At 39.6% G+C, this 18875-nt stretch overlaps 1 protein-coding gene across 1 annotated transcript; it reads left to right on the forward strand.

The window, feature by feature from the left end:
* Positions 1–1020: 1020 nt before the first annotated feature.
* On the forward strand, positions 1021–1617 carry LOC149174015 (uncharacterized). The gene has a single exon (XM_089420715.1). The coding sequence runs from the start codon at positions 1021–1023 to the stop codon at positions 1615–1617; it is 597 nt and encodes a 198-aa protein (XP_089276841.1).
* Positions 1618–18875: the final 17258 nt, after the last annotated feature.

Here is an 18875-nt window from a genome sequence, read left to right on the forward strand (position 1 = left end):
CTGGTTTGATAAAACTCAAGGGAAAATCTCCATTAGATTTTGTGGGAAAGGGTATTTCACCTTTCATTTTGAAACAAAAGAAGATAAAGACTTAATCTTCCGAAATGGGCCCTATTTCATGGATTCAAGAGGATTATATCTCAACAAGTGGACTCTGGATTTTGATCCAGAGTTGGACATACCCAGTGCTGTTCCTGTTTGGGTCCGGCTACATCACCTTCCCCTTCACTGCTAGGGAGATGAATCAGTTCGTGCTATTGTAAATTGTTTAGGAAAATACATTGATCGAAGTGAACCTAAGGAAAATATGCAAGCTTGTGCTCGCATTTGTGTAGAAGTCGATCTGGGCAAAGGACTGCCAGAAGCCATCAAACTCAAGGTAGACGATTAAACTCACATTCAACAACTAGATTACGAGCAGATTCCATTCAAGTGCAAGGTATATCATGAATATGGCCATTTTGCTAATCGTTGTACTAAACTAATTGATGTAGAAAACACTCCGCAAGAAGAGCAATGGGAAACAGTGAAAAAAAAGAAAGTTGCCCCTAACCCCAAGCCAAACCCTGAAGCTGGTCCTTCTTATCCTCCTCCCAATCCTCCATCCTCCTCATCCCTCCCTTCTCTCAACCCTGATCGCCAGCCTGATCCTCAACCCTCTTCTCCTTCCTCCAACCCCTTCCACATCCTCTCCCCTCCTGAAGATACTCCTACTCCCGCGATCCAATCCGATCCTTCAGAATCCCCTCTCCCTCTGATCATCTCTTCCACCTTCCCACCTGACCCACCCCCACCCAGAATCACCAGAAGCAACTCTAAGGAGCATGGTGCTACTCTTGACAATCAAAAGAAACCTGGAAGGAAATCAGCAAAACAACACAGAGATGAAAATGCCCAGAAGGATATAGCAATGGGCATCCAGAACCCCATAGAGTCCTACATCTTAGGACAAATAGACAAGGATTTAGTAAACAAGGATCAGGGAGGGAGAGAAACTCCTCGCAACCCTCATTTGAAATGATGAAAGTCCTCTCATGGAATAGCAGGGGACTAGGGCACCCCTCCAAAGCAAATGCCTTAAAAGACCTAATAAATCAAGAGAAACCAGAAATTGTATTAGTTCAAGAAACAAAGCAGGGACAGCTAGAAATGAACAAAATTATTGCACAACATAAGCAGTATAAAGGATGTGTTTGTGATTCTAGAGGAGCCTCTGGGGGAATTGCTACGCTCTGGCATCAAACTAATTGGAGTAACACAGCAGAAACAGTAAATCAACACTGGATAAAGACTGTTTTGAAGAACAACTCGAACAACCAACAGATAGTTATTTACAATGTCTATGCACCAAATCATTACAGAGATAAGGAGCAATGTTGGGACTCTCTCAGCACAAATATTGCAGAAGAAGATAATAGCAACATTATTCTGGGGGGAGATTTAAACCTCATTTTGCATTCCAATGAGAAACGAGGAGGCAGCTTCTCCCCAGATCCATCTAGAAATCAACTGGAAAATATAATGCAGTATGGTGATCTTGTAGATGTAATTCCAAAGAACCGCAAATTCACCTGGAATAATCGTAGGTTGGGGAAAACAACATCATGGAAAGACTAGACCGAATTCTGGTGAATGTAACCCTTCTTTCCACCTTCTCTGCTGTTCATGCCTCCATTCTCCCTTTTGCAGCCTCAGACCATTATCCTACCACATTGACCCTCAAATCCCACTGCCCTTTGGGACCTCTCCCCTTCAAATACAGCCCTCTGTGGAATGATAATGTAGTAGCCAAAGATCTTATTCAACAAACCTGGTGACAACACATTGAAGGTTCTCCAAGTTTCATTTGGGAAAGTAAAATAAAAAATGTAAAACACGCTCTTAAGGATTGGGCAAAAACACACTACAAAGAGCTGGAAAAGAAGAAAAGAGAGGTAAAAGCTAAGTTAGAAGAACTCCATAACACAATGGAAAATCGAGAATACCAACAGGTAGATAAAAACCTGGAAGACAATCTCTACAGCCAGCATTATAGCATCAGAAGAGAAGAGGAACAGAAATGGCGGATCAAGTCGAGACAGCTATGGTTGAAGGGTGGAGACAGAAACACGGCTTTTTTCCACAAGCAAGCCACAGTTCGGAAAATAAGAAATAGCATTACTTCTATCATAGATAGTGAAGGCAATCAGCAAATCAACCAAGGTGCCATCAAACAAGCCGCTTCAGATCACTATAAAGAACTCCTAACTGAAAAAGGAGAAGAAGAAGATTATGCAGACCTTTTACAATATCTGCCAAATAAGATCACTGCTGAAATAAATGAAAGTCTAAACAAAGAGATAGAGGAAGAAGAAATAAAAGGAGCCATCTGGGCCCTCCAGCCAGACAAAGCTCCAGGACCGGATGACTTCCCAATTTGCTTCTATAGAGCGCATTGGGAAACTGTTAAAAAAGACCTCATCAAATTGATGAAATGGATTCAATGCAAGAAAAAAATGGGAGGTTATACAAACTCAACCCACCTAGCCCTCATACCCAAAGAGAATCGACCCACCAACTTCTCCCGTTTCCGTCCCATATCCCTTTGCAACTCCTCATATAAAATCTTTACTAAAATCCTAGCAGCCCGCCTTAAGCCTTTGCTACCCATGATCATATCTGAAAACCAAGGTGGTTTCATGGAAATAGGAAAATATCAGACTCCATTCTCCTTGTTCAAGAAGCAATCCACTCTAGCCATACTAGGAACGAAAAGGGATTCATCCTGAAGCTAGATTTGGCGAATGCCTTTGATAGGGTCAGGCACTCTTTTCTGATTGCTGTTCTTCAAAAAATGGGCTTTGCTACTCCATTTCTTGATCTCATTAGAGCTTGTATCACTGGACCTTGGATATCCCCCCTTGTTAATGGCAGGCCCGGTCCATCTTTTCAATCTTCAAGAGGACTGAGGCAAGGCTGTCCTCTTTCCCCTACCTGTTTATCCTGATGGCTGAATCCTTTAGTAGTGCCCTTGACCACAAGAGGCGGGCTAGTCTCATTACTGGCATAAAATACGAAGATGGAGTCAAAAAAATTAACCATTCCCAATTTGCTGTTGACACCTTGTTAATAGGAGGAGCATATGCAATTATTGCTCGAAGATTCAAAGCTCTTCTGGACAAATACATGAGATATTCAGGAGGCATGGTCAATCATCTAAAAAGTTGCATATATGGTTGGCATGCCTCAACCCAAAATCTTCATAACATAGCCAACATCTTTGGGGTTCCTTGCAAGCTAAATTGGGATCATTTCAACTATTTGGGAATGCCAGTGAGTATAGGACCCACAAGAGCTGAAATCTGGGATACAACACTTCATAAATTAAAAAGAAGAGTTCAACAATGGGGATCCACTTGGCCTTAATCCGGTAGGTCGATTGGTACTTCTCAAATCGGGTCTCTCTTCTCTCCCACTTTACCAATTCACTCTTATACAGGGTCCAACCACTTTTCATAACAAAATGGAAAGTATCCTCAGGCATTTCCTTTGGCAAGGAGGGAAAAGTGAAAAGAAGAAATTTAACTTGGTTAGCTGGAAGCAAGTTATCCAATGCCAGGAATGCGGAGGACTTGGAATCAGATCTCCCAAACTTATAAACTTAGCCTTTGGAGGCAAGATAGTATGGAGATTAATTGATGAACAACAAGCTTGGTGGAAAAGAGTTCTTGAAGCAAAATATCTCAGCAGCCCAAGGTAGCAGCTATTAGAAAGCGAAATACCCTCGAGAAGCAACACAAAAGTATGGAAAATTTGCAAAAAAGTTATCCCCTTCATGGCACAAAATATATCTAAGGTTCCCAAAGGTGGCAGAAAAATCAAAATTGGAGTAGACAAGATTATGGGGAACCATCCTATCAATAGTCAGCCAGGTACGGATTAAATTCTCCTCTTCCTGCACAATAAAGGAATTCAATATTTGGATCAAATTTCGCAATGGGACATAAATTCGTAGGCCTAGAAGGGATGGAGCTTCCCTCCCACTCCTACAAATCTCAAAAAGAGCATTGATAGTCTTCAGGTTCATCTCCACAACATTGCACCAATCATCAAAAATGGCATTGATGGCTTTCGATGGGACACCACAGGTTCTAGTTACACAATTCAAGCTGGCCATCATTATTTGTGTAGTAGGGACTATCCTGCTCCTCCTTGGATGCACTGGAAAACCGTTTGGAAGTCTAAGGCCATCCCCAAAGTAAAATTTTTCATATGGACCCTCTTAAAAGGGAAAATCCTTACCTCAGATAATTTGCAAAAGAGGGGTATAGTTGGGCCCTCCTGATGCCCAAACTGGCAAGGGGCAGAAGAAACTATCCAACACCTATTCATCTCATGCCCCTTTGCAATCTCTTGTTGGAATGGAATCTCCCCCTCTGGCCCTCTCTCTTGGAACCCACAACATTCCATTGGTGAAATCCTAAGAAAATGGAAGAAGAGCTACCCCTGGCAGCATAAGAAAAACAACATAGCTAAAAGGGTGTGGGATGCTCTCCCCTATGCCCTCCTATGGAAAATTTGGCTTGCAAGGAATCGCAAGATTTTCAGAGACCAGGAGACCATCACTAGGCAACTATGCAGCAAAGCTAAAAGTCTAATGCTAGAAACCATCGCTGCTAAGAACACAAAGAAAATTGATATTGCTAGCCTTTGTGTAGAAGAAAGAGACTTTATCAGCAGCTTGATAGACAACAACAGGGGCATACAAACAACAAACATCTACAACCATCATTCTAGCATTCCCAGTCACAGTTGGAAGATTAGAGTAAAACAGGATGAATTCTCAGAATGGCTTTGGAACAATAATTCCCATTCCCTCTTCTTTGATGGAGCTTCCAAATCCAATCCGGGAGCGGCAGGGGTAGGGGGAGTCATTTACAATCCCATTGGCGATATCATAGCAACCTTTGAGTGGGGATTGGGATCTCTATCTAATAACAGAGCAGAAGCGCTTGCTCTCTATCAAGGTCTTATCCAGCTTCAAAAACTTGGCATCAGTAATGTGATGGTTTTTGGAGATTCTGCTGCCATTATTAGCCTTATGATCAGCAAGCGTAAAGCTTCCAATATCTTCATCCAACAAACAATAAGCAGATGCCAAGCCTTAATCCGCCAAAATTGGGACCTTCGATTCTTCCATGTACTCCGCGCCTTCAACAAAGAAGCCAATAAATGTGCCAACCAAGCGTGCAGCAGATCCAAAGGGAATCTCCTTTGCAACAATGTGGAACACCATCATCATTTACCTTGATTTCTCTCATGGCCTGTGACAGTTCTCCAAAATCTGACCCTTGCAGCAACCTCAAGGAGTATCCTGACAGGATCCAACACAATCCCGCCTCTGCCAATTCTCTGTCATCGAATTTTTTGCCCCTTAATCCTGCTGTCACCTCTGCCCTCTCGATTTCTGGTCGCCCTCGTGACCTCCATGACTTTTCCCTCCTTCTCCTCGTGATCTTGTCCTGCCCCTCTTGTGGCTCGCTCTTCTTAAATCTGCTTCCCCTCCCGCATCTCAGTATTCTGATGTTGAGGCCCTGACTCCCTGCATTTTGTATCCTGTTCAGCAGAGAGTTCTCTGTCGCCTCAGTGATCTCTCTCTTTTCCAGCTACTCCTCAGCTCCCTCTTTTAGTGCCCCCTGCAGCGCCAGTCCCCCTCGCTATCCATCTTCTTCCCCGAAAGGTTACCTCTGCCACCTCCCAGTTTCACTGATCGTCGTTTGTCCCGACCTCATCTTCGGGTTAATCGCGGATTCAATCCCTTATCATTGTAGCCGACCCCTTCTTTCCAATCCGCTCCCCCTTTCACATTTCAGTAATTAGCAGTTGAGATCCCGAATCCCTGCGCTTATTTTCTGTCTTCTGTTCAGTAGAAAGCTTTATGTTGCCTCTGTTATCTCCCTATTTTCCAGTTGCTCCTCAGCTCCCTCTATTTGTGCCTCCTGCAGCATCAGTCCTCCTTGCACTCCTCTCTCTCCCCCGAAAGTTTACCTCTCCCTCTCCCCTGTTTCTCTGATTGTCTATAGTCCCAGCTCCATCTTTGTTTTAACCGCAGAATCAGTCCCTTCTCATCGTAGCAGGCCCCTTCTCTCCACTCAGCAATAGGACAGTTCTAAGGACTCAAAAATGGCTCAGAGTGAAGATTGTTTACACTGTCCAGACCTCCAGGCGGAGTTGGAACAGATCAGAGTGCACCAAAGAATTCTGGACGTGAAAATTGACTCACATGCTCGGATGACCAGCGAAAAATATGAAGCTGACCTTAATCTTTTCCTCCATAGGGTCTCCTCGCTCCAGGAGCAGTTCAACGATCTAGCCAATCGGTGCGGCCACGCTCAAGAGTCAATTGAAATACTCAAATACATGCTGGAGAAACGTAATGCACCCAGCACTAGCTCATCAAGCTTCAAGAACGCCGAAGTGGACAGCAAACCGGATGAGTCAACGGCTCGCCAGATTAGCCATATCAATATAGACTAGGATGTACTGCAAATTCTGTTTTCTTTTATCTCAGTTTGTCAAAATCTTCACTTGCATTTGTTTCCTACAAGTCAGAAATGACAATAGCTTAGGAGAATTTTGTATCTCAATCTACCTCCAAGCTCAGCCTATGGGCCTCAATCATGTAATTCAGGAGCTTAGTCTCCCAAATATTTTTGGAATATAACCAACAAACGACTATGTTAAAAAAAAACAGTCAAATCAGGAGAAAGAAGAGATGAGGTTGAAAATGGTTAAGTTACAGATGCCCAAAGTGGGATTTGATTACGAGGTAAGGAGAATGATGATGTGGTAGTGGGACCAACGATCAAAAAATGGGTAATCGTACCTCAGTTGCCAGCATACCATCCCAATCAAATAACCCATATGAGGAAATAAAACATTGACTCCCATGAATAGGAGGCATTCACAATCTCGAGGCTATATCGAAGCAAGCTTGCTCTCCGCCCCTGAAGCAGTCTACAGGAAAGATAGTGAGCTTTTTTTTTCCAGTGCAGGAGCACCTACAGGATCCTACAGGATAGAGAACAATCATCTACAGGATTGGCAGAGAGCATTTTAGAAGGGAAAAACCAAAGGTTGGCTTCATCAGGTAGTGACAAGGAGGTAGGAGCTATACCTTCCCACATTTTCCAAGTAAAAAAAAATATAAAAAAGCCTTCTATTTTGTTAAAGAGATTGCAGTCTAGGGGAATTGTACACAGAATTTTCATTTAAAATCTCTCACCCATTAGAATTTGGAGTTAGACCTATACAACCCTCCACATCCATCAGAGAAAAATGACAGGGGGATTTAAGAATAGGGAACCCACCAACACTGCGAGAATTCATCAACACCCTCCTGTAGTAGAGATATTCACAAGGCACAATTATATGGGTTTCTTTGAAAAAATGAGGGGATATGATGATGAAGTGGCCGAAGACTTTTCTCTCTCCCTCATACCACTAACTAAGACCCATGCCACTGTTGTGGTGAAAGAACTCTCTGTAGAACTCACCCCTGAAGTCATAGGCAGAATTACCACACTTCCTTTAGGGTTGCCTTGGAGAAAGGAAGATAAGGGTAATAGCCAAATTGCAAAGAATAAATTATTTTTGGAAGGAGAGGAGGCAATAAAAGACAAAAATGGGGTTAAAAGAGCAAGCCTACCATATCCTTGGAATGAAATTAGCTACCACCTCATTAAGTATATATCATGTGAAGGTAGGTACAGTGTGGTATATGGGTACCATTTTAGGTTTCTCCAAGAGCTGAGGTTTGGAGCAAACTCACCTCCTCAAAACAGACTAAGCATACCCTACTTTCTTCTTCAACCAGTGATAGATATGAGCATCAAGATGCAGGGAGGAAACCATCAACAACTAGCCCATCACGAGTTAATTAAACTTATCCTAGAAGATGCCCTCCAAAACCTAAGACTCCCTATTACATGGACAACTTTTAGAGACATGCAGATATAGGGAGACATAAAAGCCCTTGAATATGAAAAAAGCCCCACTGTTAGTGAAAGGGATGAAGAAGAAACAGAGGAGGAAGAAGAGGAAGAAAAGGAGAAGGAAAGTGATGAAGAGACAGAAGAAGATGCAAAGTAAGAAACTAATGAACAAAGTGAGGAACCAGAGGGATAAGAAGAAGAGAAAGACAAGGATGAGAAGGAAAATGGAAAAGAGGAAACAAAAGAAAAGGAAGAACATAGGTCTACATTGAAAGGAAAATAAGGGGAGGAATCACCAAGGGTATCTCCAGAACCCACTAAGAAAGAGGTAGCAGCTGCCCTCACTGCCCTAAGTACCCCTATCAAGCAAAAAGGGAAGAGATAGAGACAAACTCCATTGTACTTTAGGACAAGAAAAAGTACAAGGATCAGGCAAGGAAAACCTCAAACACCCACCAAAGTTCCTATTGTCATTGAAGACTCACCAAAATAGCAAGAAAAGGTAGCTTCTCTTGTGAAAAATCAAGGAGAAGGATCATCAGGACAAGCCTCTCCCAAATATCCTATCACTTATGTTAGGAGGCCTGTCACTAGATCTACCTCATCCAAAGGAAAAGGTCTCCTATAGGAGACACAGAAGGACCTACAGGAAGCAAAGGCCATCCTACAGGAAACTATGCTAAACCTACAGGAAACTCAAAAATTGGACAAAGAAGGGATCATGAAGCAAGAAACAAAAAGGAGGATCCAGAACTAAGGGAACCTAGTTCTCAACCCAACCTTGACTCCTACTACAGGTTCATTGAAGGGGGTAGGGTCATTCCACAAAAAATTTTCATCCCTTTATTCTTTGAGCTTGAGAAAGAAAGGGCAAGAACAAACAGGTGGATGCAAATCGCCAAATCTAAATGAGTGGAGGATATAGGCCACATGGAGGAGAAAGTAAAGGAGATGGGAAGAGAACTAAGCAACCTGAGGGATAGAGAGGTAATGATGAAAGCTCAGTTGGAAGCAGAGAATGCATGGCTAAGGGGATAGTTACAAGAAAGAGAAAGTCAATTGGCATCCATGGCCAGTCTATCCTTAGAGGAAATCTAGTGCAGGATGCAAACAAAGTCCTATGCATTGTATCTTAAGGAACAATGGCTACAGTTCCAAATCAAGACTTTAGCACAGAGAGGCACTATGCCCTTCCAAGACTACAAACAATTCATTGATCTTTCTGATCAAAGCACCTTGGAGGATAGAGCTAAAATGTATGAGTTCTACCTACATAACTTGGCCTTGATAGATATGAATGTGTGGGACCCTAATTCAAAACTAGGGGACTTGCAATTGATGGATTTGGCATCATGGATGAATCATGAGGAGGCAAGAGCTGCAAAAATGAAGAAAGTAATGGAAAGAGAAGAGACAAAACCCCTCATGATAAGAGCTGAGAAATCAAATCCAATGGTTGTCATCAGCACCCACAATCTGATTGCAAATGACCCTAAACTTGCACCTAGGTAACTTGCTGCCCAAGAGAAAGCAATCACACACTTTGATGACATGTTTAGGTTGTTAGGGGATGACAACATGCAAGCTTGCCAAAGGAGATGGAACACTTTTCCCTATAGCTTTAAAAGCAGAGAGTACCATTCTCCTCATAGATTGAGAGAGGCACTAAAGAAAACACCCATGTATAAGCAAGCTCTCCAAAGACTCAAAGCCAATTGGATTTGCTTGAGACTCAGTCCACCACTACTCTTAGGAATTTTGGAAGGAAGGAAGGAAGAGGAAGAAAGAAACCAGTGGGAGGAGATACAGGGGAAGGCATGATTCTATGTAAATGAAGAGGAAAGTACAACAGAAGCATGGGATGTCAGGGAGACCACTAGAGCAATGAAAGACATGGATATAGATTGAGTTGCTCAGAGGATGAGAACACCTTCAGTAGGGGCGTGATGATAAGTCGCATCATTGGGTAACTATATGGACCTTAATACACCTGCTAGCATATTTAAACCAACTCTTCTCATAATTTCTTACATATGTTGATTATATTTTTCTTAATGAGATGAGTAAAAGTGAGATATTATGCCTAGTGGACTAATGTGCATTGATTGCAGGTTTTTGAGAGCAGATCATGGAAATTTTGGCTAATTAAGGGCATAAACTCAAACGAGACAAGGGATAAATTGTAGGAGATAGATCCTCCTCATTTACTCCTCACTCATTCGAATATTCCTCCACCAAATCACACTAGATCGGAGTTACAAACAACCAAGTCATGAAGATCAAAAGGCAACCGAGCCAATGACAGTTAAAGAGCCAGTTCATCTTGAGTTTGGGAGATGATCCTCCCTAGATTTAAGGAATTCTTTCAAGACTTCATTTGTATAATAAGGAGGCCTAGAGCTTCATTAGGATTTGAATTTTTGATGTAAAAGCACTAAGCATTTTTCGAGTTCAAGACTTGTGGAAGACATTGTTATGTAATTTTCTGATTTGATAATGAGAATGAGAATTTCCTTGATCCAACACTAAGTTGACTCAGAGGGCCGAAGCTCTTGGGTTAGGGCACAACCCTAGCAACAAAGGCTTCTCTTCTTATATTTGTATGCTTAGTTGATTTCATATATTAATGATTGAATTGTCTTTAGCATTATTTCATTGCAAGTAGTTGTGGATTTGATTAGTTTGCTTCCATTTGTGCATTGTTGTAGCAATAGCTTAGGACGGTAAAGGAATATCCAAAAGCTGTTAGTGGGTGGATCTGGCCTCACTCCTCCCTTCAGGGACCATGGTTTGAATAAAGAACTCGTACGTAGCCCCAAAAAGACAAAATTCTGATTTCTCATGGAATTTAGGGTTTTCTATTACTTAGACCATCATTTTAGTAGTTTTCAAGAATAGGATTTAATTTCCATTTCTGATGTCTTTAGCCTTGCATTATATCTCATAAAGGTTTGACATCAGTCTGCAAGACTTCCCATGCATAAGCAACTAGATAATAAAATTATGTTTTTCCTTATTTAATTGAAAGGCTTTCTTGTTTAACATGATTCATGGATAAAATGTCAGTGATTGATACAGTGAAATAATTTCAGCAATGCAGAGAGATTTCATGACCAACAACCCCATCCTAACCTCATCCATCCATGGTTATCACTTTCTTTCACTAAATCCCTCACCAAATTCATCATTCCATAAGAATACTTCTTCAAGCTTGTTGAGCAAATCCAACCATCTCACAACTCTGTTTTGAGCTCTGAAGGAGTCCTAGGCACTCCCTTGCCTCATTTCACCCACCATTCACCTTCTCTAAGCCTTACATAACCCTCCAAATCCCTCCTCTTGCTCTTGGTTGTATCCTATAGGAATATAGGGTATCCTGTAGGAGCATTAGGACATCCTGTAGGACGCATTAAGACATCCTGTAGGTTGACTTGTGTGACCTACTTTGAGGCCGAATTGTGGAAAAAGCCACTAGGAAGATAGGAGAAGACCCCTACTTGCCTCTCAATCCGTCTGACCATTCACCATCATCCCTAATCCACCTGCCACACGACCAAGAGAAGTTAGCATTCACATTTTCACACAAAAAAGACAAAAAGGAAAAATAGTTATTTTGTTCATTTACATGCACAACAGTAGAATATTTGGATGTTTTAAATTGCATGCCTAGGACAGTACAATTGCACATATGTTAACTTAGCATTCTTTTGAAGAAAAGCCTCTTAGCAGTTAGTTAGATGAATGGTGTGTTTAAGAATTTGATTTCAGTCTTTTCCTTACTACAGTAGACAAGATTTCCTTTAGTGAAAATTTCCCTTTTTCTCATTTGTAATCAATCTTCTTCTAAATCAATAGAAGTCTGGCTTGAAAAACCATAGTGGTCTATTGCCAGCTTAGCAGTGAAAAAGAGCGGACCCATCACATCTACTTGTGTATACAACACTATCACCTCCAAGTTTGTACAAACCCCGAGTTGATAAAGTAAAGTTGGTAGCCCCAAGAGTTGCAGCATTCTTGCTACAATACTGATGCTCATCACAAGGAGCACATCTCAACCTGTAACCAAATCGGGGAGCATATCTCAACTTGGAATCTCATGGGGGAGCTAAACATCTACGATCTCATATCAAGAAATAGGTGATATAGGGGAGATATTATTCAAACCATCCTATTTCCTACCAATCTTCCCAGAAATGACCCTTAATAGTCATGTGGTAGAATACCTACATCATAATCATCTTGGGTTGTACACCCCAAGTACACTCTCAACCCCTTGACCATACGGGCAACGGTATTCCCAACAAGCCTAGCTTGTGGGTATGATGCCAACCAGGGTATACTTCGCAAATACCAATATAGGGGAGAAGCATCTCCAACACTATGGTTAAAACGTAGCGGAGAAACATCTATGTCCAGAGATCCCTCAACCCCAGGATCCCTCCATCTCAATTCCTCACCCTAGGAGCTCAGACATGGGGGAAGAGATGGCTCAATGTTCTCGATCAGCGATGCACTCTATAGATCAACAACGTTTCATTATTCTCATATATGGTAATCTTCATGTCTCAATAAGATTTGCCTCATGTTCATACAAGACATCAAATCAAATATCATATTAGAACAAAAAATATATATCGAAAAAAGGATACCATAGTTATCCTCCCTCTTAAGGAGGTGTCAACCACAAGCCTAAGATTGTCTCGTACAACAACACTGTCTCAATGAAGGTATCTCATTATCGGTTATATATATAGGATTCAATAGGTTCCCAATATGTTCCATTGTAATGTTGTTACGGGAATAAGTACCCTAGGGCTTTGGGTTAGAACCCCAACAGAGCAGAAGCAGACTACAACAAGAAACACTCATACAACTCAGGAAAAATGCTTATATAAACAAACTACGTAAGAGCGACTGTACCTGGATTTCCTTTGTTCGAGTAGGTCCCACAGGGTTCAAACCCTTTGCAACTCCTGATGTTCTTCAGACCTGAAAATCATTCAATTCGAACATACATATTAGTATAGAAGTAAAGCATATTCATGAAATTTGACTTTATATCATATAAGCGAATGATCATTTATACATCAAAACAACATCCATACATGAATTACAACACAATTTGATGCATAAACAAAGTTAATTTCAGAAACAAGACAACATTTCTTTTATTGCAGTAAGCTATAAATAACATGGAGAGAATTCACCTAAGTCTTCTTCTTCCGGCTCCAAGCGGAACTGTCTTCCGGATTCATCCTATCCCAACCTTCAACAATCTTCTTCCATAACCAACACCATGATATCTCAAGCAAGAGGGAGAATATCTATAATCAAGGAAACAAGGGTTTCCTGAAGCTTGGGGAAGTGCATGAGGCACAAGGATTCATCAGACTCAGTCAGGGATAATCTCAGTATAATAACTCTATCTCTTCTCCTCTTTTAGTCCTTCCCATAGAAGTCTATTTATACTTCTCCCAATTAGTTTTTTAGTTTGGAAAAAATTGGGAAACAGTTGAGCCATCGACAATAGGAGGTAATCAACAGGTAAAACCCGTGAACTCTACCCATAATTAAGGAAATTTAATTTTTTGAGTGTTTTAACCCATATACGTAGGTTGGGTATTGACTAACCCGCGTGTACACGCTTTTATCTCAGGGAAAAGTAACGTACAGGGAATAAAACACTGTTTTAATATATTTGGACCAAGTCTGGAAGGAGGGGTTGCCCTAGGCCATAAACCAATCATCACAAATACCAAGGGTGATAAATGGTGCTATAAAAAATGTATCCATGTCATATCTAGAACTTTCTCAAACATCTCTCCAAAAAGCTTCTTCATCTTGCCTCATAGCTAGCCATGCTAGAAATATCGTACTAAACCTTGGTTGTGCTTAAAGATATGGACCTCCCATATCATGGAAAATATCATACTAATGCGGCACCCATATGCACTCATTAATAATAATCCCAAACATCATCAGTACATCCATGCAGTCACATATCACATGAAGAATGTCTTAGTCCAAAAATTGTTCATTCCATGCAAATATATCGAAGGGTGCTCAGTGGAAAATATATGCATATGAAGCAGCTCAATCATGAATCAAATGAGGTTCTATGGATGGGTGGAACATCAATGCTTCAATCAATTGATAGGTGTCAAGTCAAGTTCAACAATATCTCTTCACAACTTCTTGAAATTTAATTGGCGTGTCCAAGGATTTTCATTTCCACTTTCCAACACTTTTTCAATAGCTTCACAATATAGATTTTATTTTCCCAACTTCACAATTAGATTCTTTATTTTGAGCTTCAGAAGCCATCACCCTCTTACTTAGATCATTAGAGGCTCATTACTTGTCAGTAGTAGACCTTCAACATATAAAACCAAAACCAAAATCAAAACCATACCTTGGAACACTTATGAAGTAGAGGTTTGGATCAACATATCATCTTGGCTTCACCAGATAACTATCAATGTGGACACATTAAGATCGAGGAGCTTTCTTCATACAATGCTTTTTGCAAACATAAAATTTTAGCAAACCAATATGCTCAGTCTTAGATAAATCAATATTGTAAAATCATTCAACTAAGTCAACTAATAAAAGTTTAGATTCCATATCAAAACTAAAATCAAATCATCAATATCACATTATTAGATTATTTAGAGCAGGTGACAGGTAGAGCTCTCATCAATTCATGACTTCATCTATTATCATGCCAACAAGTTGGCATGTAATTATCAAACCAAGCTTCATCAATTCATCTTCATGATCATAATATAAGTCACTAGATGCAAATGCATATATTAAGAATAGGTTCCATCCATTTATTGTGAGATTACTTCACACTGAGTCACAACTGTCAATACTTCAACCATTGTGCTAATAACTAGGATTCCAATACAAAACCATTATCGAATACCAATATTAGTCACTGAAAATCACTATACCCATATAGCATTGTTATTAAGGCAAATCATCAGTCATCAAATCAAATCCCAAATTTTATATCATATTGAAATCTATAGTCCAGAACATATCTCAATTATCAAGTCAAAGTTCTAAGTCATTATCATGTCAAAAATCCAAACACTTCCCATCTATATCAATTAACCAAATCTATTCAAACTCTTGCAGCACAAACTTCAATGGTTAAATCATAATGACATATCTATATGCATATCCCGGTCACCTACAAACACAAGTTTAGTATACATATTCATATTATAGTAAACATTCAAACTTCCCTGCTCATAGAACTTATTTTTCTCTGCTTCATGTTTGTAGGACTGACATCCTTCAAGTGAACATCTGTTTTCATGAACAAAACTTCATTTTTATGTCCTGCGGGCATAACTCCATCCATAGGCCTTCTTCTGTGTGGTTGGGAGAATACAATCGCACCCTTGACCTTACTTCCTTGCAGATGAGAGGCTATAGTCCCACCTGTAAGCTTGTTTCCATGCAACTTAGGCTTAGACTAAGGGAAAACTCTCTCTTCATTTCAAAACTTTGCTACAGATCAACAATGTCAGATATTTTTCTATTCATGTCCATAAATATTATTTCAACAATAAAGAATATACATATAATGCCAATGGTAGTAGAAGTATGCATCTTATGGATAGATTCTCCTTCTAAATGGGAATCCACTTTAGTCATATTTATTCAAGTCATCAACATATCTATAATCCTCTCATGCATCAATAGATTTATTAGATCATAAAGTCAGACTATATCACATATTCATCATGGTCATATATGTTAGCATCAACTACTTCACTATTACATCAATTTATGATCAAGTGTTAGTGTTAAATATCTAATAGGAGTAAACTTCAAGAATCATTATCACAACAATACTTATTTGTCAGGGCATTCAATTTTACCATATGCCATAATTACTTAACATGTCAAAACATAACCTTGGTCAACAAAATATCCTAAATATAAATCTCATTGTTATACTTATATCATCATGGCTACCATGATTTTTACAAACATTATCAATAACGTCAAGTTACCATCTATTAGAATCAAGGTGATAACCCTCTTCATGGGATCAAGATATCCAAAATGATAGATGTTATCCAAACATAAAGTATAATAATATATCAAAGATAAATATTAAGTAGCTTCATAGAATAGAGAAATTCATCATGTCTAAAGTATAAAATACTTGCTTACTACTAAGTGCATCATTTCATCGTAGGAACCATGAATCCAAATCACTTTCATATGGTTGCATGAGTCATTTGAGAAGGAAACATTCTCATCATACCTTAGGACTTACCTTGTCATCAATATTGCAGCTGAAACATCACTTTGAAAAAATATATCATGCATACCTTATGGTATTCAAATGCATGTGCACCTTCTTATTTTACATAGGCAACTTGTAGCACTTTGTCACCTTTTCATCAGATGCCTCTTCCTGCATTGGACATGATCCTCAAGAAGGACCCACTTATCATATCTCATTAAGAAGTTAAAAGCATCCAAATACTCAAATATATATGTAGGAAGCATAAGTAATAATCAAAACAATAATCAAATCCCTAAGTCTAAACAAAATTAAAGACATAAAGAAGCATCATAAATCGAAAAGTACTTATCTTGAATGAGAGGTGATCATTTCCCTCTTGAGCTAGGCTTCAAGAGCCATCACTATCCATTGTCCATATAAAAATGTTGTCTTCAATATTTAACCAACTCTATCAGCAACTAGGCCTAATAGAGACTATCCCATCTAGGGCTTCATCAAATATGTTACAAGTGCTTGAGCATCTTCACATTAACCATCTAGGGTTTCTAGATTTCATATCTCAAATCTATGTCATAAACTAGGGTTTCTCCCAAACCCTAACCTCATAATATCCATCAAATACACAAATTGCCTAAGGTTTTCATCAAACCCTAGAATTATTTTAGGTCTCCACTATCCTCTCTTACATCCATCAATGGTTTCATCATAGGGGTGATCTTCATTACTTTTCTTCAGCCCATCTCTGATACCATGCTAATTTCTTAGGGATATATTGTTCTTTGCTTTAATAATTGCATTTCTTAATTTACACCTTCAGTTCACCCCATAACATCATTACATTATTTAGATTTACATCATTATTCAACAACATATGCAACTATGTAGAAAGAATAATATCATCATCATCAATGCAGCGAAACATAAAGGAACAATAGAAGAAAGCATTGACACATAGAGATACCAGGATTGGTCGAAGACCAAGGCAAAATCCACTATGGGGAAAACCATTTCAGATTATTCTTCTTATTAGATTTTCATTGAATGATTTAGTAAATGAGAGTACAATAATCCATATCTTCAACTATACAACTATCCAGCAAAAACAACTACACAATATCCATGAAATGAACCCAACAATGCCTATACTCAAAATTGTGATTCTGAGCGTGTAATGAACTATCATTGTCTGCGGTCACTAAGCGAAATATTCGGAAAAATTAAATTCCATCATTTATGTCCTAGTCGCATGGAGGAGGAGTCATGCATGTGAGTGGGAAGGTTCTAGTCACTCTTTGGAGCCTACAAGTGAGCGACTATAGTCTACAACTGAGATTCTAAAACCTTAATTCTGGTCTCACGGAGGATGGGTTGTGCATGCGACTAGGATGATTCAGTCACATAGATGAGCCTATTAGCGAGAGACTGTAGTCAATATCTCTTTTTCCTATGCTTGCAACTGAGACCCAAAACCCTAAAATAGAAATGTGAGCTTTAGACCCTGCAATTTCATCTTCGAGCGAACTTGTTCCTTCACGGAAAAGCCTCAGACCTGTGCGAGAAAAAAATGAAGATAGAAGAGTGTCTCATGATGATTTCCAAATGAGGTAGAGGTCACTTGTATTTATAACCTTCCAAGGGTGTCCACTTTACTTTAGGGTCAACCTTATCAAATATGCACATGTGTGCTTTTCTTCATAAGTACACTTTCCCTTATCTATTTTGGGTGATCTTTAGGTCAGTTTTGGTCCTTTTGAAAAGAGGAATTCAATTGAATCATCATATCCATAAAATGAGTTGTCCAAAGTGAAATTTGACCGTAGTTTCTTATTTTAACAGCTACAGACCCCCCCTTGGGGAACATCGTCCTTAGTGTTCAATGACACCTACAACCAGCAGGACCATTGAAAAGCAAAACATACTACCCATGGAGCCTTATAAGTTAGTTCGATGTAGTATTTACAATGATCAACCTGCTGAAAAGAAAAACAACATGACAACATAACAACATGAAAACCATATTGCTTATTGGCGCTTTATAACATAGCTCATGACGATATTTACATTCATATCCATATATACATATACGAAAACATCATGCCAAAACATATACCAAAATACTTTTGCTTAACCAGCGAATAAAGAAGGATACATAGTTCACATCTGATCAACCATCTCCCATGTAGCTTCATTGGGCCCAAAGTGCTTCCACTGCACTTTAACCTGCTCGATTGCTCGGTTCCGGAGCATGAGCATCTTTCTCTACAAAATACATTGAGGTTCTGTCTAGTATTCTCCTTCCGGTTCCACCTCCAATACAGACCAATCAATAACATGATCAACATCCTTTACATATTTTTTAAGCAATGAAGCATGGAAAACATCATGGAATTTCACTATTGGAGGCAGTGCAAGTTTGTAGGTGTAACAACCCTGGTGAAAATTCCATGTAATGAAAGTTAATAAAGGCAAAATAATAAACACGAATGATGAGACACTTATTCCAAGCCAAATGTTGGGCAAAATCTTAGTGATAGAGATCACTTGTGATTGGTTATGGCTAAGGAAATTGGCAAAGGCAATGGCTAAGGCTTTGGAAAGGCAAAATGGCATTTTTGGCACATTTATTTATG

The sequence above is a fragment of the Pinus tabuliformis genome, chromosome 4_1 (assembly GCF_031772625.1).
Source record: "Pinus tabuliformis cultivar Carrire ecotype Pingquan chromosome 4_1, CPIR1, whole genome shotgun sequence".
In the NCBI taxonomy this organism is placed as follows: Eukaryota; Viridiplantae; Streptophyta; class Pinopsida; order Pinales; family Pinaceae; genus Pinus; species Pinus tabuliformis.

Bases quoted from the DNA above. Each gene is read 5' to 3' on its own strand.
- LOC149174015 (XM_089420715.1), top strand. From the start codon at position 1,021: ATGAAAGTCCTCTCATGGAATAGCAGGGGACTAGGGCACCCCTCCAAA.